The sequence below is a fragment of the Myxocyprinus asiaticus genome, chromosome 18 (genome assembly GCF_019703515.2).
Source record: "Myxocyprinus asiaticus isolate MX2 ecotype Aquarium Trade chromosome 18, UBuf_Myxa_2, whole genome shotgun sequence".
Lineage (NCBI taxonomy): Eukaryota > Metazoa > Chordata > Actinopteri > Cypriniformes > Catostomidae > Myxocyprinus > Myxocyprinus asiaticus.
In genome coordinates, this window is record NC_059361.1 from 20,247,786 (window position 1) to 20,270,000 (window position 22,215).

A 22,215-nucleotide genomic window follows, 5' to 3' on the forward strand; every position below is an offset into this window, starting at 1 on the left:
TCGAAACGTATGTTTATGTTAGCATCACGAGTTAGCGCTGCCATTGGCACACAGCGCTAACAGTTGAAGAATAGTCCAGTTTACACTGACAGCAAGGTGGTATCCGATCTTATGGAGTCAGAAAGTGCGAGTGTGGTACAGGTAAGTGGCGAGCCTCTGTATTAGGTGACATCCATGAAGTTTAGAAAATACCATCAGTAATTTCTGTTTGTTTGTTTAGTGCTGTAATTCATCATTACATTGCTATGAAAGCACTTCCTGATCTAAATGAATTCATAGTTCAATTTTTCGAGTATTATGAAAACACCTCCTGCTAAGTAGGTTTACAAGCATGTTAACAGGGAGACCCGTGGTACTTTATAGTACAACGTGTCGCATTTATTTGCCTAAACCAAACTTTAAGCCTGTATGTTAAAGCAAATTATGAAAATACCTCATTAAGGCCCTATATAAGGCCCTCGTTATATACACCTCTTGACCCCCCATTAAAGCACAACCCTGCTGCTTAAACAAATGTTTTACAATTAAGTACGCTCGTGTTATTTTGTTGAAAGGTTTAGAATAATTACATATCCTTTCTCCAGTGGCCGTACTTTGGCTGAACTTTATGTGAAAATAATTGTACAAAGTGCATGACATTTGGTGACAAACTGGTCACCATTGTGGCCTCAAAATCCCTCAAAATTATCATAAATTAGGATTTCGCAGATAAAGAAACTGTTCATCCAGTAATGAAAATTCTTTCATCATTTACTCACCCTCATGCCAACCCAAATGCATATGACTTACTTTCCTCTGCTGAACACGAACAAAGATTTTTTTTAAAGAATATTTCAGCTCTGTAGGTCCATACAATGCAAGCCAGCAGGGTCCAAAACTTTGAAGCTCAAAAAAGCACATTAGGGCAGCATAAAAGTAATCTACGACTCCAGTATTCACGTTTGCTTTTCATTTCTAAAATTGTGCATCCTCGTTTCTGTTCCTTGCTACCTTTCCTCACTTCCTAACTCCTCCTCCTTAGGAAAAGAGGAAAGGATGCAAGGAAAGAAAATTAGGACGGCGGAATCGAAGCAAGACTTTGATTTGTAAATTGCAATGTCCTGCTCACTCAAGCGCCACTTCAAAGCACCATCACTGCGCAGCTCCATTACCTCGGAGCACTTGCTGTTATGTTGATGAAACTTGATTTTTTAATACATTCATAATAAATCCTAATAATTCAAACTGCACTGTTGAAGTATGTGACAATTACTTAAAGGTGCTGTAAGCAATTTTTTTAATTGAAAGGTACGCAAAAATTTTTCCTACTCCCTGAGAGATATTACTTCACTCTTCACTTCACTTTTATTGTCACACAACCGTATACACAAGTGCAATAGTGGGTGAAAGTCTTGGGTGCAGTTCCGAGCAACATAGCGGTCGTGAAAGTCGTTATATCTAATATACACATAATTACACACAAAACAATATACATATACTGTATATTGTATATTATTATACAATACACACAATATAGAATATTGTACAGTATACAATACACACAATATAGAATACACATACACACAATATAGAATACACATTATACAATAAAAAAAGTATATATTATATATATAAAATATACAATAGGTTGTATTGTACTGTAGTGACATTCAGGCTGTCGGTTGATAGTAAGTTGCCAGTGTGTTGTTAAGAGAGAATATAATTTAAGACAGTCCAGTGTGAGATAATAAGACTAATAAAGTGCGGTGCTGATGTATGTTGATCGTGAGAGATCAAGAGTTCAGAACTCTGATTGCTTGGGGGAAGAAGCTGTCATGAAGTCGGCTGGTGCGGGTCCTGATGCTGCGATACCGCCTGCCTGATGGTAGCAGTGAGAACAGCCCATGGCTCGGGTGGCTGGAGTCTCTGATGATCCTCCGAGCTTTTTTCACACACCACCTGGTATATATGTCCTGGAGGGAGGGAAGCTCACCTCCGATGATGTGTCTGGCAGTTCGCACCACCCTTTGCAGGGCTTTGCAGTTGTGGGCGGTGCTATTGCCATACCAGGCAGTGATGCAGCCAGTCAGGATGCTCTCTACAGTGCTGGTGTAGAACCGTGTGAGGATGTGGCGGTTCATTCCAAACTTCCTCAGCTATCTCAGGAAGATGAGGCGCTGATGAGCCTTCTTCACAACGGCCTCAGTGTGGACGGACCATGTGAGTTCCTCAGTGATATGGACACCGAGGAACTTGAAGTTGCTGACTCTCTCCACTGGTGCTCCATTGATGGTGATGGGACTGTGTTCTCTGTCTTTTCTTCTGAAGTCCACCACAAGCTCCTTTGTCTTACTGACGTTGAGGGAGAGGTTGTGCTCCTGACACCAGCGTGTCAGAGTGAGTACCTCTTCTCTGTAGGCTGTTTCATCATTGTCAGTGATCAGACCTACCACCGTCGTATCATCAGCAAACTTAATGATGGCATTGGAGCTATATGTTGCCACACAGTCATGTGTGCACAGGGAGTACAGGAGTGGGCTGAGAACACAGCCCTGTGGGACTCCAGTGTTGAGGGTCAGTGATGAGGAGATGTTGCTGCCCATTCTAACCACCTGGCGTCTGCTTGACAGGAAGTCCAGGATCCAGCTGCACAGCGAGCTGTTTAAGCCTAGAGCCCGGAGTTTCACATAAAGCTTATTACTGAAATAAGTGTTGTAAGATATCTCACCTGTCTGTGTGACAGCTCTTGACTCTGTAAGCAGCAAGCAAAAATGTGTCCTTGGACCACGGGCAGTGACGCTTTTGACCTGTCAATCATTTTGCACGTTCTCATAGTGTTGTAGTTGCAGCGAATTATTGAGACATACTGCCATTTTTAAACCATGTTGTTCATAACATTTGTCAGTTGAGGGCGCTATTTTGCTGCTGTTGTTTTTAATAACTGTTTCTGCGCGATGTCAGAAGCTCATTTGGTAACTTTGGAGTGCGGTGTTTTGGAAAGAGGGGGCGTGGCTAATCCAATGGCTCAGTCTCGTGTAAGTAGATTGGCTAAAATCGCTTACAGCACCTTTAAGCTGCAAAGGTGAAACATGAGTTGTGTCAGATGTGAAGGGGGAGGAGAATTTATGCATGCACCAGGTGCTTCGACTAAAAAGTCTTCCGTATTGGATGCACCTTTGCTTCCTCACTCAAACGTCCTCGGAAGGCTTCCACTGTCCTCCATCCTCGTCGCGGTGCATTTAGAAATGTATATGTACTTCGGACTTTTATCGGTTTCAGGTTCACAGGTTGTAAGACAGAGGAGTGAGAAAACAAATGAGAAGAAATGAGAAGCACCCCATGTCTTCTGAAGTGATATGATAGGTGTGTGTGAGAAACAGATCAATATTTAAGTCCTTTTTTACTATAAATTCTCTCTAACCAGTAGGTGGTGATATGCATGAAGAATGCGAATCGCAAAAAAAACGAAGAAGAAATCTTAGGAGAGAAAAGGACTGTTTGAAAGAGGAGATTTATAGTAAAAAATGACTGAAATATTGATCTATTTCTCACACACGTGAGATATGAGAAATCATATCGCTTCTGAAGATCTGGATTTAACCACTGGAGTTGTATGGATTACTTTTATGCTGCGTTTGTGCTTTTTGGACCCTGTTGACTTGCATTGTATGGACTTACAGAGCTGAGATATTCTTCTAAAAAAATTTGTTTGTGTTCAGAAGAAGAAATAAAGTCACACACATCTGGGATGTTATGAAAGTAAGAGATGAGAGAATTTTCATTTTTGGGTGAACTGTTCCTTTAAGGCTCTCAATGACAGCCATTTGCCAAGGTTGACTAAATGCATTCAATCTGAACATTCCTTTTTAATGGCAATGTGAAGGTTATCCATGCCCTCAATGCCAAAATTGCATGTTGCATATAACATTATCACATAACAGATGTTCTAAACAGCATGTTGATTGATTTTTTGTTTTACAGTCGTTGGGTCCTGAGAGTGAAACAGCCTTGTCCTTGTCAACAGAAACTGAAAACGAAAACACAGGCCATGAGGAGAAAAGTAATGAGGACACTCCGCAGAAGGCTGGTCAGGTGCAGCAATTGTGCCGTTTCTACTGTCAGGGCAGACGATGCTATTACGGGAAGAGGTGCCGCTTTCTTCACCAGAGAACTGCAGCCACATATGCACAGAAAGAGGTAGAGGACAGCTCAGATCCAAAGACAGAACATAAAGAAAAGGAAGGAAATGCGGATGGCCACCCATCAGAACCTCGGCAGCAGTCAAGCGAAAGTGGCCACGCTGGTAAAGAAGAGAATCCGCCCCCATCCAGCCAAAAACCTGTTCCTGTGAAGCAAGAGAGATCTAGAAGACCCTGCCGCTACTTCCTTTCAGGGTTTTGTGCTATGGAGAACCGCTGTCGCTTCTGGCACCCCCAGCAACTTCCACCTTTGGAGGACCAGCCTCATGGCCCAAGAGAGAGGAGCAGCTTTAGGCCCTCTGCTCCGGCCACACGTCCTCCAAAAACTCAAGAGCAGGCCAAGCTGGCTGATCTTACTGAAGAAGTCTGCAAGCAGCTAAGAGCCACTGAAGTCGCTCAGCTGATGAAAAGATTCCCAAAAGACAAGCTCATAGTCCAGGAGAGAGAAGACGGCCAGTTAACCTACTACAGAGTCGCAGTGCAGGCCACAGACCCCGACTGGGTAAATACATATTTTTTAGATAAGAGTAATGGCAGTGTGTGCATGTAGCACAACATGTATACATGAGTTGTGTTCAGATTTTTTCGGGGGAGCAACAGTTTGCTGATCTATTTAGTTGTGGTTTGTTTTCTGTATTTTGGGGGTTTTTGGGAGTCATACACCGATATAAATTGGATCTTTTTACGTAGATACACATATATTGTAATGCATTGCAATTACAACAGAATTGCCCGGTATATCGAATGTACAGATGAGAAAATTTTATCCATGAGAACTATAAGTAGTTTTGTAATGATTATTGTTTTCTGTTTTGCAGCCTTTTGACCTAAATGAAATTGACATCATGGTCAGCTTTCCTGAGAAATATCCTCAAGAGGTGTGCATGTTTGAAATTATACTTATATTTAATGTTAATACTTATTAATCTGCCCTATTTACAAGATTTATGCTAATGTATCATAGGTATTCACTGTGGATGTCCCAGAGGACCAGGACTTACCATTACTCATGGGGAGGTGAGAAAAACTGGAGCTGGTTTTGGTTCGATTGATTGGGCTATTGCATAGAAATTGAATGGCATTGTTTTCCCCAAAATGTAAATCCATTCAAATCATGTTTTTTTCAAACCGAAGGACTGTATTATTTTATGATATGTGAATGCAGACATGTTCAGAAAGTCTCAGAAGAATGGTTAAAGGCCAAACATGCCACTAATCAGCTGATGGGCAGGGTTGAGTTGCTGTTCAGGCCATACTTACGTTGGCTGGACCGTAGCATGGAGAAACTTTTCACTGACGGAGCCAGACAGGTGAGACTTCTTTTATGTGCTCATCTGAGAGTATAAAGATGTACTTTGGTATGTAACCTATGGATGGATTTGCTGGCTCTGATTAACATCCTGAGAACCAAGTGTGACTGCTGTGTGCATTTTCCATTAACCTTTTTGATTTGTAGCTAGTAGCTCCTAATAAACAAGCAAAAAATAAAAAATAAATTCTAAAATTTCTGAATATGTGGACAGCGGGACTAAGTTTTGACATTTTAAATAATACCAAGCTATAGAAAGTCATATATATATATATATATATATACTTTTTTTTTTAAATCAATTTTTGTTTATTATGTTTCCAGGAGTGTTGGTTATTCATGTTTTTGAGACGTTACAGACATTACATCAGAAATTAATTCTGATTTAAAGTAATGTCCAGCATCATCCATTCACTGCCAACCATGTTGAGATTAAATTATGCATTATGAATTCTGAATCCATGTACTGAGTCCATTGTCCCATGTTTGTCAAACATGTTGAGTCATCCAAACATCATCTGCAGCCTGAAACTGAACTTTTGGTTGCATATTAGCATTGAATGCACTTAACTGCATAGAAGGCTACAGGATGCTCCCTTGCTCCCATGCTGTCTGTCTGCACTGGTCTCTGAACAGTTTGAAATGCGCCTTATTTTCATCTTAACTCCATATAATGTCTCTGAAAGCAATATTTTTCAGATTTTGGATGAACCCATTGATTCTCAATATGAAAATGCACAGTGAATATAGGAATGCATTTACTAATGTTAATGAATAGAATCGTATTCTATAGTGATAACAAAATAAAATAGATTTTTTTTTTACAGTAAATTAAAATGAAGCGAAATGACCTACAAATGTGTTAATGTTGAAAGTTATTCAAAATAACTAATATGTTTTTTCAACTTTAGAGGGAATAATGTCCCACAATACACGTATATGTGGATATCATGTTTATCAGCGCGCTGATGCGTGAAAAATTTATGCATTTTTTAAAGCGGCATATCAAACAAAACTAGAAAAGCAACTCTTTACACCCAAACAGATTTCAGTAAAAACTCAAGGAGGTTTCTTACCAGAGGCACTTTTGTTAGCTCTGTGCCTGTAGAAGTGCTTCACGGAAATCGATGCCTTTCTGTTTTGTCACGTGATTCAGTGCGGCAGACGATTAACCCTTAAATGACAGTTTAGAGTCTTGTGAACAGCATTCAGTCTGTTTAAATAATTTCAATTATGCGTAGTGTATAGTAAAACCAAAATACAACGTCCACGCATGTGGACTGGGGTCGCACGAGTTTAAATGCTTGGACAGCCGTTTGAATCCAGTCATGTCAACATGAGCAACTGTCTATAATATGATCAGATCCATTTTCTTTTGCAGGACACTGTTACTTTCCTCTAGTCTTTTTGGTTGGTTCATGCCTAATCAGAACTTCTGTTGTCTGGCATCTGTTAATTGTTTGAGAAAAAATGCAAAAGTGTTTAAGCCCAAACTAATATGAGCTAGGACTGGGCGATATGATGATATACACCAATCAGCTACAACATTAAAACCACCTGCCTAATATCGTGTAGGTCCTCCTTGTGCCGCCAAAACAGCTCTCACCCGTCGAGGCATGGACTCCACAAGACCTCTGAAGGTGTTCTGTGGCATCTGGCACCAAGACGTTGGCAGCAGATCCTTTAAGTCCTGTAAGTTGCGAGGTGGGGCCTCCATGGATTGGACTTGTTGGTACAGCACATCCCATAGATGCTCAATCGGATTGAGATCTGGGGAATTTGGAGGCCAAGTCAACACCTTGAACTCTTTGTCATGTTCCTCAAACCGTTCCTCAAACCATTCCTGAACAATTTTTGCAGTGAGGCAGGGCACATTATCCTGCTGAAAGAGGCCACTGCCATCAGGGAATACCATTGCATGAAGGGGCATACGTGGTCTGCAACAATCTTTAGGTAGGTGGTACATGTTAAAGTAACATCTACATGAATGCCAGGACCCAAGGTTTCCCAGAGCATCACACTGCCTCCACCAGCCTGCCTTCTTCTCACGGTGCATCCTGCTGCCATCTCTTCCCCAGGTAAACGACACACACGTACCCGGACATCCACATGATCTATAAGAACACGTGATTCATCAGACAAGGCCACCTTCTTCCATTGCTCCATGGTCCAATTCTTACGCTCATATGCCCATTGTTGGTGCTTTTGGCTGTGGACAGGGGTCAGCATGGGCACTCTGACCGGTCTGCGGCTACGTAGCCCCATACGCAGCAAGCTACGATGCGCTGTGTGTTCTGACACCTTTCTGTCATGGCCATCATTAAGTTTTTCAGCAGTTTGTGTTACAGTAGCTCTTCTGTGGGATCTGACCAGATGGGCTAGCCTTCTCTCCCCACGCGCATCAGTGAGCATTGGGCGCCCACGACCCTGTCGCCGGTTCACCGATTGTCCTTCCTTGGACCACTTTTGGTAGATACTAACCACTGCATACTGGGAACACCCCACAAGACCTACCGTTTTGGAAATGCTCTGACCCAGTCGTCTAGCCATCACAATTTGGCCCTTGTCAGAGTCGCTCAGATCTTTACGATTGCCCATTTTTCCTGCTTCCAACACATGAAATTCAAGAACTGACTGTTCACTTGCTACCTAATATATCCTACCCCTTGACAGGTACCATTGTAACGAGATAATAAATATTATTCACTTCACCTGTCAGTGGTTTTAATGTTGTGGCTGATCATTGTATATCGTGGTGACGATATAAAGTGTCTGTCGATAGATTTTTTTTCCATATCGTGTATATCGCTATATGTAAATATCCGTGTGCGCAGCATGGGCATATCTATCAGTGGGCAGGGCTTCACCTGAGACTTGAGCTGAGTTCGAAATTGCATACTATCATACTACTCTTACTATTTCTGCCTTATATGGCAGAAGTAGTATGAGTAGAATGGGCATTATGTAAATCCGAACTCAACCTGAGAGAATTGAAGAAACATAGACAGGGTTTTTCCGGCATTTAAATTTTTTCTGCGACCACCCAAGCAAATTTAATGACCTTCATCGCGTGTTTGCTGCTTTAAAAGCGCTAAATATTCTTATCATCTGACACATGATATATATCATTATCGTTATATAAAATTACTCTTATTGTGATATAAGATTTTGGTCATATCACCTACTCCTAATATGAGCACTCCTATTAGAGGTGGGTTTCTCATATTAATATGAAAAATAATTATGCTTTGGTTTACCTGTTACAATAGAGTGCAACTTTAAAGACCCCATGAAATGGCTTGACAAATACAGTTTTATTTCATGTATTGACATATTTCCTTTTGAAACTGACATATCAAAAGTCTTGTCCCCTTTTGTTTTTAAACAGTCAATAGCTTTTAGTTTACATAACAGCCATGCACGTGATTTGCTACTTGCTATCGCTAGTCAGAAGTAGTGTTAGGGGGAGGGATATTCTCATTATTAGAGAGCATTTGATTGGACAAAACAAGTAAGTGCATGATGAGTCATGAATATTTTTGGTTTATTTTCCTGGACAAGAAAGACTGGAAATTTTAAATGCACATATTTGCTTAAAGCTCCTTTTGTTAACTTTTCGGAGAACACTAGCATATAGATGGCTTCAAAGCCAATAGACATATACTAAAAGCCACAAAACTCTAATTTTGACTTTATGGGGTCTTAAACAGTATACAAATATTCTCATCAGAGAGAGCCAATCACAAGTACTAATCATCACTCTCAAATCTCTCTTCCCAGTTGAAAAAAGACATTGACCTAGAGAGGGCTGGAATACAGTTCGTCCCCTATGAGCAACTCAAGGTCACAGTTTTTAAGAGCTCAGCCAAAAAATCTGACACTCCTGAGCGTATAGTGTCAATCACTGTGGCTTCAGGGGAAGATGTGGAGGAGGAAGGAGAAGAGCATGATGAAGCTGGAGAAGAGGAGGAGGCGGCTGCTCTCGGTAGTGATGGAGAGGAAGGTGGCCATCAGGTAGAGAACATTAAAACCAGAGAACGACGGAGAGGCACTGAGATTAAACTAATGGGGCTCAGACTGGGAGAACAAACAGCTACTGTGCTGGCCAGAGAGATCGCAGTGTCCCTTCAGTGCAGCAGGTGAATTTCAGTCCTTTTTCCTGTGTTCTTAGCAAACTCCAACAGTTGCGGATGTGTCTTTAGATGTTAATCAAAGATGCTGTATCAGAACTGTGGTCTATTTACACCTGGTATTAACATCCATCTCGGATGATCCGATCACAAGTGGTCAGCTAAGACAGTTTGCCATATTAACATGCGTCACAAATGCGTCTTTTGTCAAGTGGAGGATCTCTGATTTCATAGCAACATATATCACTTACAATGTCAGTGTGTTACTGCATCTTTCTTAAGCACAAACATGTCAAAGAAGAACAAAAAGATTGGGACAATGTTGCTCCCAATATACTTACATTTTAATATCACCACAAATGTGGCATTTCGAGTGGCTGTATTAACTGAACTTAAACGTGCTTCACATGATGCTGATTTAAGGCTTAGTGAGAATATTCTGTGAAGTCTTGTGCTGCATATTGATGGGCTTTTCAAGATTTTTCAATCATATGATTGCTTTTTTTGTTTGTTTTTAAAGCCGTATATAACTCTGTCTGAGAAGGCGGGCCTTTGCCGTTTTCATTAGGATGAGCACTCAGCCTTTCAAAGTATAAGTTTTTTTGACCATATGGACCCATTTGCAACATACAGACTACAGGCCAAAGTGTACTTTGGTTTTCCACATGCCAGTATATCTTGCGCACAATAAACGTGATGCAGGTTTTGTCATCAGCACGCACAGTACGTTGACTGTGCTATTAATGAGTCACAAAGCAGTGGTAGTGCGCATGAGTCAAGACTGAGTGCTCAACATTGCATGAGACAGAACGGAACACAGAAAAGCAACATATACCTAAGTAGTATTTTGCTGATGCGATAACTAAGGTGGTGGAAAAGACCAAGTTACCAGTTATTCGGCCAATAGTTTTAAAATTGTATTTATTGAATGTAAAAAAATAATTCTTAGTCCTTACTATGATGGGCACAACAACAGAGGCTACAAGATGAAGATGGCTACAAAATGAATAAAATCACAGATGTAGTTTATTGTTAAACCTAAACCCCAATGATAATTAGAACAAATTTGAATGGAGTATAATGCTCATGACATACTCCATTGTATGGACCTACAGAGCTGAAATATTCTTCTAATAATCTTCGTTTGTGTACTGCAAAAGAAAAAAGTTATACACATCCGGGATGGCATGAGGTTGAGTAAATGATGAGAGAATTTTCATTTTTGGGTGAACTATCCATTTAAGGGTTTTGTGTATGTGTGTGTGTGTGTGTGTGTGTGTATATGTATATGTGTGTGTGTGTGTGTGTGTGTGTGTGTATATATATATATATATATATATATATATATATTTTACCAGATGAGGGTTAATGATGAAAAGGTTTATTGTTATTCACAGGAGATGAAGTTGGAGACACGATGTATGTGCTAACAGGGGACGTTTCCATAGTCACATTTTTCTTTGCTTGCCCTCGCTTCAATTTAAAACACTTGACTATCTAATCAAAATAATAAAACAAACATTGAAGTGAGGTTAAAAATATGGATGAATATCATCATTGATGAGAGATTTAGAGTCAGCAAATCCCCACAAGTTGTGAGTGTTTTTATTTCACCTCTAGAGGCTGCTGTTATATTTCTAAACTAAGCCATTTTAACTGTAGAATCCTCCAGCACCGAGGAACACGCAGGAATAATAATAAAAAAAAAAAACATCGGCATTGATTTTTGCAGACAAACAATAGTTCAAAAAAGCAACTATTGGCACCAATTAATCGGTAAAACCGATATATATCGATGTACCTCTACCCTAGCCTTACGACTACATTGTGACTCTTTAGTAGTCATACAGGATGTGTATTTGCAGGCGATGTGCACAGATGCAGGCAGTCCACGTGGCACACTGTAGAAAAAAAAACAAAGCATACTTTGGCCTTTACATTACAAATGCGATGTGGTCACATGCATTTCTTACCCCTTCGGATATGGTTTGAGTGGTCGAAACCACAAAACATTTTGGACCCCTTTATGTTTTCAGTGCTGTCTACTTGTGATTGGATCACCCAAGCTGGATGTTTATACCAGGTGTAAACAGGGCAAAATAAACTGCCCTCAGACAAAAGCACAAAGTACTCCATGTGCCCCCCCATCTCCATACTGTAGGTGTAAAGTGAGTGCTGACCTGACACTGAATGGGCGTGTGACCTGCACAGCTCATTGCGATAAATGTGGAGCAGGGGTCAGAGCTGCTTTCAGGCCAAGTATGCTGCACCACTACAATGATGTGTTGGGCTATTTGGACCTTAACGCAGCTGTGCCTGTAGACCTGGTACTGCAAGACTCTGAGTTCAGTGTTGGTTGCCTTAACTGCAACAAGGAGGACACAATTCAGGTCTGGGAATGATTCATAGGAGACAGTTACATTCACATAATTTTTTTTAGATTTTATTTTCTGTGCAGTGAAAATCAGTCTAATGTGTATATACAATGTTCATCTAGATACTTTTTATCATAAGAAGTAAGAATATAGAAGAACACATCTCATCAGCGATATGTGTTTCTGGAGATGTAAACTGATAGCTGGCACTACCTTTAGCGTTTGAAATTGTCACATTTTCTCTCTAGAATCTGACTTATGGGCAAAACAAGGAACATAACTGCCAAAATTGTCACACCAAACTCAGCATTTGTGTGGAGTCTACACGCTTTCAGTACATTCATCCAGAGTCCAGAAATCAGACAGGTCTCAACTTTGTCCTATATTCTCACAAATCCTGTGTAGTTATCATTGACACTATAGCTGTTGCTTCAGAGTTAGTCATGCAATAAAGTGATGTGTTAATTTACAGGAGGAGCTGCTCAATACCCTAGACGATATAGAGACCCCGCCGTTCAGCAAGGGAAACCTCTACCCGAGAAAGGTGCCTGCCAGCATTACAAACAAAGTCACCGGTGGCTTAGGTAACTATTGGTAACAACACGTTTGTTCCACTGAATTACATTCCAGGCATACAATATCTGGGTCTTTAAGAGGTTTGTTTTGTATGAAAAAGCTTTGTCTAGTTTTTGGCCTGACAAGTCATCTCGCCTTCCCTATTTGACCTACAAAGGGCGCTTGGCTCATTTTTAGATCAGCTTTGTTGTATTGATGGTTTCTCCCATCAGATTCCCTTGCTGTGGTCGGGCTTACCCATGCGATCAGTGCCATGATGAGGATCAGGATCATTTAATGGAGCTGGCCACCAGAATGATCTGTGGTTATTGTGCCAAAGAGCAGGTCAGCTGCCCTAACTCTTCCAGACTGGCAGAATGAGTATTATATTCACCTTAAATCCCCTTAAACAAATTGAAATTAGGCAGGTTTTATGTATTTACACTCTTTGAAACAATGGGAATATTACCCCTCAGTGGGTCAAACAAAAAGGATGTGACCCACATTTTAAAAGCCAGGTCAAATTGGAATGATCCAGTAACAAGAATGAGTAAACATTTTGGGTTCTGTATACTTGCAGTGGGGTCCAAATGTCTGACACCACCTCTAATTTAAACCTGGAAGTGAAGTTATAAGAAACATTATGACCTTATATGAATAAGAAACATTTACAATTCTGCACTATTTCTTGATCACTAATCAAATAAGCAAATTTGTGACACTGATGATGTTAACTCTTTCACAAAAAAGGTCAGGTTTCCTTGCTTCCACTGAAGCACACTTTGAAACATTCTCAAATCAGATGAGATAACATAAATAACCAGGTTTTACACAAATTTTGGGAGTCAATCAAGCAAAATATACCAAATACTAAGAAACTCTGAAATTCATAGTGATATTTTGTTTCTTCTTTTCACTCAAATTGTTGTGCTGATAATATAATAAAAACATTGTTTTAAATGAGAAAAATAAAGCACTTTCACTAGTCATCTCACACCTTTGGACTCCATTGTAAAACCATCGACTTCTTGTTTTGTTTTTATCCCTCTAGCCATACAGCAATGCTAAGCCATGTGTAGGCTGTGGGAGTATGATGACCAGAGCAACCCACACAAGCCACTGGGAGGGTGGACAGGGCTGTCGGAACAAGATTAAGATGAGCAGGTACATGCTGCTTTCCCCACACTATCTGACACTGTTATGTAGTATTTCAGTATAGAGGGTTATGAGCAATGTTGCAACATCAAATTGACTCAAAGAGCATTTGAAAGGGGCATGGGTAGCTCAGCGAGTAAAGACCATGACTACCACCCCTGGAGTCGCGAGTTCGAATCCAGGGTTTGCTGAGTGACTCCAGCCAGGTCTCCTAAGCAACCAAATTGGCCCGGTTGCTAGGGAGGGTAGAGTCACATGGGGTAACCTCCTTGTGGTCGCTATAATGTGGTTCGCTCTCGGTGGGGAATGTGGTGAGTTGTGCGTGGATGCCGCGGAGAATAGCATGAAGCCTCCACACACACTATGTCTCCGCGGTAACACGCTCAACATGCCATGTGATAAGATGTGTGGATTAACGTCTCAGATGCGGAGGCAACTGAGATTCGTCCTCCGCCACCCGGATTGAGGCGAGTCACTACGCCACCACGAGGACTTAGAGTGCATTGGGAATTGGGCATTCCAAATTGGGGAGAAAAGCGTTTGATTCATAACATCAGTGCACGCAAGCACAATTAGAGAAATGTTTACTATGAACTAACAATTTAATGTTAGTTCATTGGCTAGAGTATGGCAGATGTAAATTTATATTGCCATCTTTTTATGCTTCTAAACTGTTTGTGACCCATGTTTTCTGACCGACTTGGAAATTACCTGGTCATGAACTGTACAAAGTGCGTGTTTGTTATCTATGAACTGCCCATGAACCGTAGCTGTTGTCTTCTTTCTCTACACAGGAATGACCGGCACAAATACACCAACACATCTAAAACCGTCCCAAAGAAAACAAATAAAGAGAATAAGTAAACAAAGACAAAGAAGACATTTGATTTTATTTTCAGATGATTCATTAAACAGGTCTTGAAATCATCTTTAAATGCCCTGAAAAAATTTTTTTTCTTGAAGTGTAAAATGAATTAAAAATATATATATTTGACAGCTTTTGTGGGCTTAACTAGTTAAACTGTAACTGATATTTTTACGTCTTCTAAATCAAATGAATTTTGCTTTCTAGTAGAAATAAATGTACTTATGTATGCATACTTACACTCACACTTTAGTTTTAAATAGCTTAAGAGTACCTGAAATTATGCTAGTGAAAAGACTGAAATCATTCTGAGGTGAGATTTTGGAGAACATTAGTCACTGGTAAACCTCCCCTCCAAAAAAGTTATTTTTCAAAATGCAACCACAAATCTTATTATGGCTACTTTTTGTCCAAAATGTATTAGTGCAATAAGCAAAAAAATGAAAAATCTTTATTACTCTACAGTTTCTATAATTGAAATAAAATTGTGTAAAATGTTAAGTTGTTTTTGTTATTTATTTATTTTTGTCAATAAGCGAACATAAAAATACCACTCATTAGAAAACATAAATTGTATGAACACCTGGGTAAATGGGGTGGTGGATTCATTGACGTGGGAGAAATATGGGTTGGGAAATGCAAAATTGTTTATTATTCTACACTGCAGAAGTTAAAGTCTGTGATCCTTGCTGGATCATTGGTGATTGCTGTCATCTTTCTGCAAGTAATCAGTCAGTCAATGCCTAATACATTTCTAATTTCTAGTGCCTGAAAAATTAAAACATTAGTATTGGATAAACATTAAAGGGATAGTTCACCCACAACAGAAAATTCTCTCATCATTTACTCACCCTCATGCCATCTCAAATGTGTACGACATTCTTTCTTCTGCAGAACACAAAGCTTTTAGAAAAATATCTCCACTCTGTAGGTCCATTCAATTCAAGTGAATGGTGGCCAGAACTTTGAAGCTCCAAAAAGCACATTAGCTCAGCATAAAAGTAATCCATACAACTCCAGTGGTTAAATCTGTAACTTCAGATGCGATATGATGGATGTGGGTGAGAAACAGATCAATATTTAAGTCAGTTTTTACTATAAATCTCCACGTTCACTTTCACATTCTTCTTTTGTTTTTGGCGATACAATGTAAACATATTTGTCATGTACACTAATATGCCTCAGTTGCTTTCTGTGTATTTCTCATGAGTTAAATGCAGCTCTTACATTCATACAGATGGGAACATCTCAGACGTTTTGTAATATTTTGTCCAAATTAGAGCAGAAAATAACACAAACATTTGTAACTTCTGAATGAGAGATGTTTACGGTGATGTACCTGTAGGCGTGTGTACTCGCTGGTCACGCATTAGACTCGCCGCCGTACGGAGGTAAATTGTGGATAAAATGTATTTAAATGTCCGCGAAAGTCAAATTTGGCAATATTTGTGCTGACCTAAGACCTCTTTACACCTTTCGTGGGACTTGGCATGGATCAAAAGCATTTTTTTAGGTTTTTCTTGATATCGTTTTACAGGTGTTTTTCCATTCACCGCCATTGTTTTCTCCCGTTGATGGTCACAGATATGGTGGCTGCAGGGAAAACGTGATGTCACTGAAACGGGTCAATAGATTTAACCACTGGATTACTTTTGATGCATTTATATGCTTTTTGGAGCTTCAAAGTTCTGGCCACCATTCACTTGCATTGTATGGACCTACAGAGCTGAGATATTCTTCTAATAATCTTCATTTGTATTTAGCAGAAGAAAGAAAGTTATACACATCTGGGATGGTATGAGGGTGAGTAAATGATGAGAGAATTTTCATTTTTGGGTGAACTATCCCTTTCAGACAATCTAACAACAGATTAAATTACTTCATTTATCAAGCACAAAACATCTTGATTTGTCTGCCAGTGATCAGATATTTTCAATTGAATTATCAGGGTTTATGTTTTATGTTTATTTGTTAAATTACAGAAAGACACACTACCGTTCAAAAGTTTGAAATCACTATAAATGGTACTTTTATTCAGCAAGGATGCATTAAATTGGTCCAAAACGACAGTAAATACATTTATAATCTTGTAGGCTATTCTTGAAACTGTCTGTTCATGAAAGAATTCTCTAAGTGCAGCAATGACAGCTTAGCAGACCTTAAATGCATTCTAGCTGTCATTTTATTAATATAATTCACACATTCATACATTTGAATCAGCTTTATTGCCAAGTATGCTTACACATACAAGGAATTTGTCTTGGTGACAGGAGCTTCCAGTGTACAACAATACAAAAACAGCAGCAAGACATAGATGATAATAATAAAAAATAAAAAAATAAAACTAATTATATACATACGTACAGACACACACACATACATACATACACATGCGTAGTGCAAATCTAATACAATGTGTTATGTACAGTGCAAATACAAATCTGTTATGTACAGTGCTTTTTTTTTTTTTTTTTTTTTTCCCCCCAGAGGAATGAAATGGCAGAAGAGGTTGGATGTGTTGGATAAATATAAGAAAGACAAAACTGTGTATTGCACATAGTTATTGCTCAATGGGGCAATTTAACTGTTCATGAGATGGATAGCCTGAGGGGAAAAAAGCTGTTCCTATGCCTGACGGTTCTGGTGCTCAGAGCTCTGAAGCGTCGGCCAGAAGGCAACAGTATAAAAAGGTGGTGGGCAGGGTGAGTGGGGTCCAGAGTGCTTTTTCCAGCCTTTTTCCTCACTCTGGAAGTGTATAGTTCTTGAAGGGGGGGCAGGGGGCAACCAATAATCCTCTCAGCAGTCCGAACTGTCCTTTGTAGTCTTCTGATGTCTGATTTCGTAGCTGAACCAAACCAGACAGTCATAGAAGTGCGGAGGACAGACTCAATGACTGCTGAGTAAAACTGTATCAGCAGCGCCTGTGGCAGGTTGAATTTCCTCAGCTGGTGAAGGAAGTACAACCTCTGCTGAGCCTTTTTCACAATGGAGTCAATGTGGGTCTCCCACTTCAGGTTCTGTGAGATGGTAGTGCCCAGGAACCTGAATGACTCCACTGCTGCCACAGTGCTGTTTAGAATGGTGAGGGGGGTCAGTGTTGGTGTGTTTCTCCTAAAGTCCACAATGATCTCCACCGTTTTGAGCGTGTTCAGCTCAAGGTTGTTTTGACTGCACCAGACAGCCAGCTGTTCAACTTCCCTTCTGTAAGCAGACTCATCGTCATCTCGGATGAGGCCGATGACAGTGATGTCGTCTGCAAACTTCAGGAGCTTGACAGAGGGGTCCTTGGCGATGCAGTCATTGGTGTAGAGGGAGAAGAGTAGTGGGGAGAGCACACATCCCTGGGGGGCACCAGTGCTGATTGTACAGGTGCTAGAAGTGAGTTTCCCCTGTCTCACAAGCTGCTGCCTGTCCGTCAGAAAGCTGGTAATCCACTGACAGATAGACATGGGAACAGAGAGTTGGCGTAATTTATTCTGGAGTATAGCTGGGATGATGGTGTTGAAAGCTGAACTGAAGTCCACAAAAAGGATCCTTGCATATGTCCCTGGTCTGTCCAGATGTTGCTGGATATGATGCAATCCTATGTTGACTGCATCATCCACAGACCTGTTTGCTCGATAAGCAAATTGAAGGGGATCTAGAAAGGGTGCAGTGATGTTCTTCAGGTGGGCCAACACCAGTCTCTCAAATGATTTCATGACCACAGACATCAGGGCGACAGGTCTGTAGTCATTAAGTCCTGTGATTTTTTTGGTTTCTTTGGGACAGGAATAATGATTGAGCGTTTGAGGCAGCATGGGACTTCACACTGCTCCAGTGATCTATTGAAGATCTGTGTGAAGATGTGGGCCAGCTGGTTAGCACAGGATCAAAGACACGCTGGTGAGACGCCATCTGGGCCTGAAGCCTTCCTCGTCTTTTGTTTCCGGAAGACGCGGCTCACATCATCTTCACAGATCTTAAGTGCAGGTTGAGTAGCAGGAGGGGGGAGGAGGTGGGTTGCAGGAGGTGTTGGTGTTTGTGTGAAGTGAAGGTCAGAGTGGGTGTGGGGTGTGAGATTGGGCCTTTCAAATCTGCAGTAGAACACATTCAGGTCGTCAGCCAGTTGGTTCCCTACAGGGTTGGGGGTAGGAGTCCTGTAATTTGTGAGTTGTTTCATGCCACTCCACACTGATGCAGGGTCATTAGCTGAAAACCTGTTTTTCAGCTTCTCAGAGTATCTTCTTTTAGCCACTCTGATTTCCCTGTTCAGTGTGTTCCTGGCCTGATTGTACAAGACTTTATCCCCACCCCTGTAAGCATCCTCTTTGGCCTGACAAAGCTGCCTGAGCTCTGCTGTAAACCACGGTTTGTCATTGTTGAACTTTAAATAAGTCCTAGTAGAAATGCACATATCCTCACAGAAACTGATATATGATGTAACAGTATCTGTGAGCTCGTCCAGGTCTGTGGTTGCAACCTCAAAAACACTCCAATCCGTGCAATCGAAGCAGGCTTGTAGTTTCCACTCTGCTTCATTGGTCCATCTCTTTACAGTCCTTACTACTGGCTTGGTTGATTTTAATTTCTGCCTGTAGGTTGGAAGAAGATGAACCAGACAGTGATCAGAGAGTCCCAAAGCTGCTCTAGGGACAGAGCGATATGCATCCTTTATTGTTGTGTAACTGATCCAGTATGTTCCTGTCTCTGGTGGGGCATGTGATGTGCTGTTTGTATTTGGGCAGTTCACGTGTGAGATTTGCTTTGTTAAAATCCCCAAGAATAATAATAACTGAGTCCGGGTATTGTTGTTCTTTGTCTGTGATCGGATCAGTCAGCTGTTGCAGCGCTGTGTTCACACACGCGTTTGGCGCGATATACACACTCACCAGAATAAACGAGGAAAACTCCCGCAGAGAGTAGAAAAGCTTACAGTTAATAAAGAGTGCTTCCAAATTAGGACAGCACATCTTCTGTAACGTTGTTATATCTGTACACCAACTTTCATTGATATAAAAGCATGTTTCACTGCCTCTCGTTTTCCCCGTTAACTCCGCGATGCGAGCCGCTCTGAACAGCTGAAAGCCCGGCAGATGTAACGCGCTGTCTGGAATGGCTTCACTTAGCCAGGTTTCTGTGAAGCACAAGGCAGCAGAGGTTGAAAAGTCCTTGTTTGTGCGGGTGAGGAGATGTAGTTCATCCGTTTTGTTAGGAAGAGAGCGGAGATTCGCTAAGTGAATACTTGGTAGCGTTGTTCGAAATCCGTGCCAACAGAGTTTGACCAGCGCGCCGGCTCGTCTCCCTCGCCTGCGTCTCTTGAACAGCAGAGCTGCACCTCCGACTAAAATGTCTAGCAAAACGTCTGAATATTCGAAAACCGGGAAAAGATTGTCTGGTACATGCTGTCGAATGTTCAGCAGTTTGTCTCTGTTAAAACTGACTGGAAAAAGATTACTAAACACAGGACAAACAAACAAAAACGACAAAAGAACTGAGGAGCTCCACACCGAGGCAGCCATCCACAGCGCCATCATGATGATCATCATCATCATTTGTATCATGCTTTCTGTTACTCTTTTATGATAATTGATTCATTTTATAGACCATATGATCAAGCTATTCCCACAATAATTAAAACTAAAATTTTTCCATCCATAATACTTTTCAAACTAATTTCCTCACTTCATTAGGAAGTACAACCGTTTTCATCTGTGCTAAGATAATAAGAAAGATTTCTCTATTACCAAATTAGCACATTATATAATTTAGTGAATACAGTGTTTTCTTAGACCAAAGTAATGACAGCTAAAAATGGAACTTTCCCTTCACAGTTATTGAAAACGGTAATAATAATTTGCAACATCACTAATGTTTTGACTTTTTGTTTTCAGCAACTAAATGCATTCTGATCAGAAGATGAATTTCTTTCAAAAATATTGAAAATATCTTCCAAACTTTTGAAAAGTAGAATCACAAGTTACATTTAAACATTTAGTTCCATTAAAAGTTGTATGATCTAGATTTGGCAAAATGAAGACAAATGATCAGTTCAAGAACTCAGACATTAAAGGGCAGTAGAAATGGGATATATTCTTGTCTAGGATTATATTCTAGGATTTGGATGAAGTAATCCTGCATAACATAGCCTTACCAATGAAAAAAAAAAAAACTGCACTGTGGATTGGTGGTTGAGAGAGAGAGAGAAAGTGAGGAGAAAGTGCCTTATAATGCTTTACAGGAGCTCCAAGTCTGGCCCAGTAACATAAATAGGGCTGGGATTTATTACTCCTCAGCATTTACTTGCCATTGCTCAATTCAGCACCAAGATGTGGAACATCAGTGAAGATGCTCTTCAACTCCCAACCTCCACGGCTTCAGACCGCCTCCTACAGCCCCTGTGGGACCACTTGTTTTTCCAGCACTACACGCTGGTCTCTTCACCATTCTTCCCTGTGCTGCTTGCCTTTTCCAGCTACTTCATCTTTAGTGTCCCCTTTGCAGTCCTGGATCTCCTTGGAGAGAAAGCACCTCTCTTTAAATACAAGACCCAAAAGGAGCGGTTTCCCACCATCGGCATGATGCTGAAAACTCTAAGGACGGCAGTGTACAATCATCTGGTGTTTGTGGTACCAGCTGTGTTGATCACCAACATGGTGATACCTGCAGCTCTATTGCCTGCAATCGCTCCAACAATTTGGGAGTTGTTCTCAGGCAGTTTGGGAGCTTTGCTGGTCTTTGATGGCCAGTATTTCCTCTGGCACATGGTGCACCACAAGAATCCTCACCTGTACAAATGGGTCCATGCCCTCCATCACAATTATATCTCCCCTTTCTCCTGGTCCACCCAGCACCTCAGTGCTGTGGAGCTGATGACCATGGGCTTCTGAAGCAACCTTGATCCCATCCTGCTCAAATGCCATCCACTAACTGTATGGACCATCTCTGTTTTCAGCATTTGGATGTCTGTGGAGGACCATATTGGCTATGACCTGCCCTGGACGTCCAGCCATCTGGTTCCTTTCGGGCTTCTTGGGGACGCTATGGCCCATGACATGCATCACCAGAAACCCAGCAGCAAATTTGCACCTTTCTTTAGTCACTGGGACAGACTTTTTGGCACTGCCATTACTGTGAAATGGACTCAAAAGAGCTTTCGAAGTGATCAAGAAAAGTAGATGTGTTTACTCAAACCTTTAAATTGTAAATATATAAAAGCATGTCAGTACTTGTATTTTTCTATACCTAATTTCTGTTTTCTTGTTATGTGGTTATAATTAATAAACTATATTTTATTGTAAATAGTTTACTGTGAAATTTCATGAGCACTTTATTTGCAGTCCATTAATATTTTTAAATAAGATGTTTTGTTGCACTACAGAATATAGTGTAGGCAGCACAAACATTACTGTTTTTGCCATATTTAAAATCCTTAATTTCATTCTTTCATCCATCTTCTGTAGCTGCTTGTCCTGTGTAGGATCACGGGTAGTGCTGGAGCCTATCCCAGCTGTCTTGGGCCAAAGGCAGGGAAACACCCTGGACAGGTGGCCAGTCCATCACAGGGCTAATACACACATACATGCACATTCACACTCTCACTCTCACCTAAGGGCAGTTTAGAGTCTCCAGTTCACTTGAACTGCAGGTTTTTGGACTAACTCCACAC

At 40.8% G+C, this 22,215-nt stretch overlaps 1 protein-coding gene and 1 pseudogene across 2 annotated transcripts; both read left to right on the forward strand.

The window, feature by feature from the left end:
- On the forward strand, positions 1 to 15,068 carry LOC127456132 (uncharacterized). Of its 2 annotated transcripts, XM_051724474.1 has the most exons (12): positions 1 to 141; positions 3,961 to 4,680; positions 4,997 to 5,056; positions 5,143 to 5,195; positions 5,344 to 5,488; positions 9,268 to 9,626; positions 11,779 to 12,007; positions 12,241 to 12,358; positions 12,465 to 12,576; positions 12,781 to 12,892; positions 13,599 to 13,711; positions 14,497 to 15,068. In XM_051724474.1, the coding sequence occupies exons 1-12, from the start codon at positions 112 to 114 to the stop codon at positions 14,564 to 14,566; spliced, it is 2,121 nt and encodes a 706-aa protein (XP_051580434.1). In that variant the 5' UTR covers positions 1 to 111; the 3' UTR covers positions 14,567 to 15,068. The 2 variants fall into 2 exon arrangements, 1 of the variants encoding a protein (XP_051580434.1); XR_007899797.1 differs by lacking the exon at positions 12,781 to 12,892.
- Positions 15,069 to 20,875: 5,807 nt separating this feature from the next.
- Positions 20,876 to 21,811, forward strand: LOC127456020 (cholesterol 25-hydroxylase-like protein 1, member 1; annotated as a pseudogene).
- Positions 21,812 to 22,215: the final 404 nt, after the last annotated feature.

Coding starts and splice junctions, on each gene's coding strand:
- LOC127456132 (XM_051724474.1), top strand. CDS start 112: ATGGAGTCAGAAAGTGCGAGTGTGGTACAG. Junction 142..3,960: donor AAAGTGCGAGTGTGGTACAG/GTAAGTGGCGAG, acceptor TTTGTTTTACAG/TCGTTGGGTCCTGAGAGTGA. Junction 12,008..12,240: donor ACAAGGAGGACACAATTCAG/GTCTGGGAATGA, acceptor TTTTCTCTCTAG/AATCTGACTTATGGGCAAAA.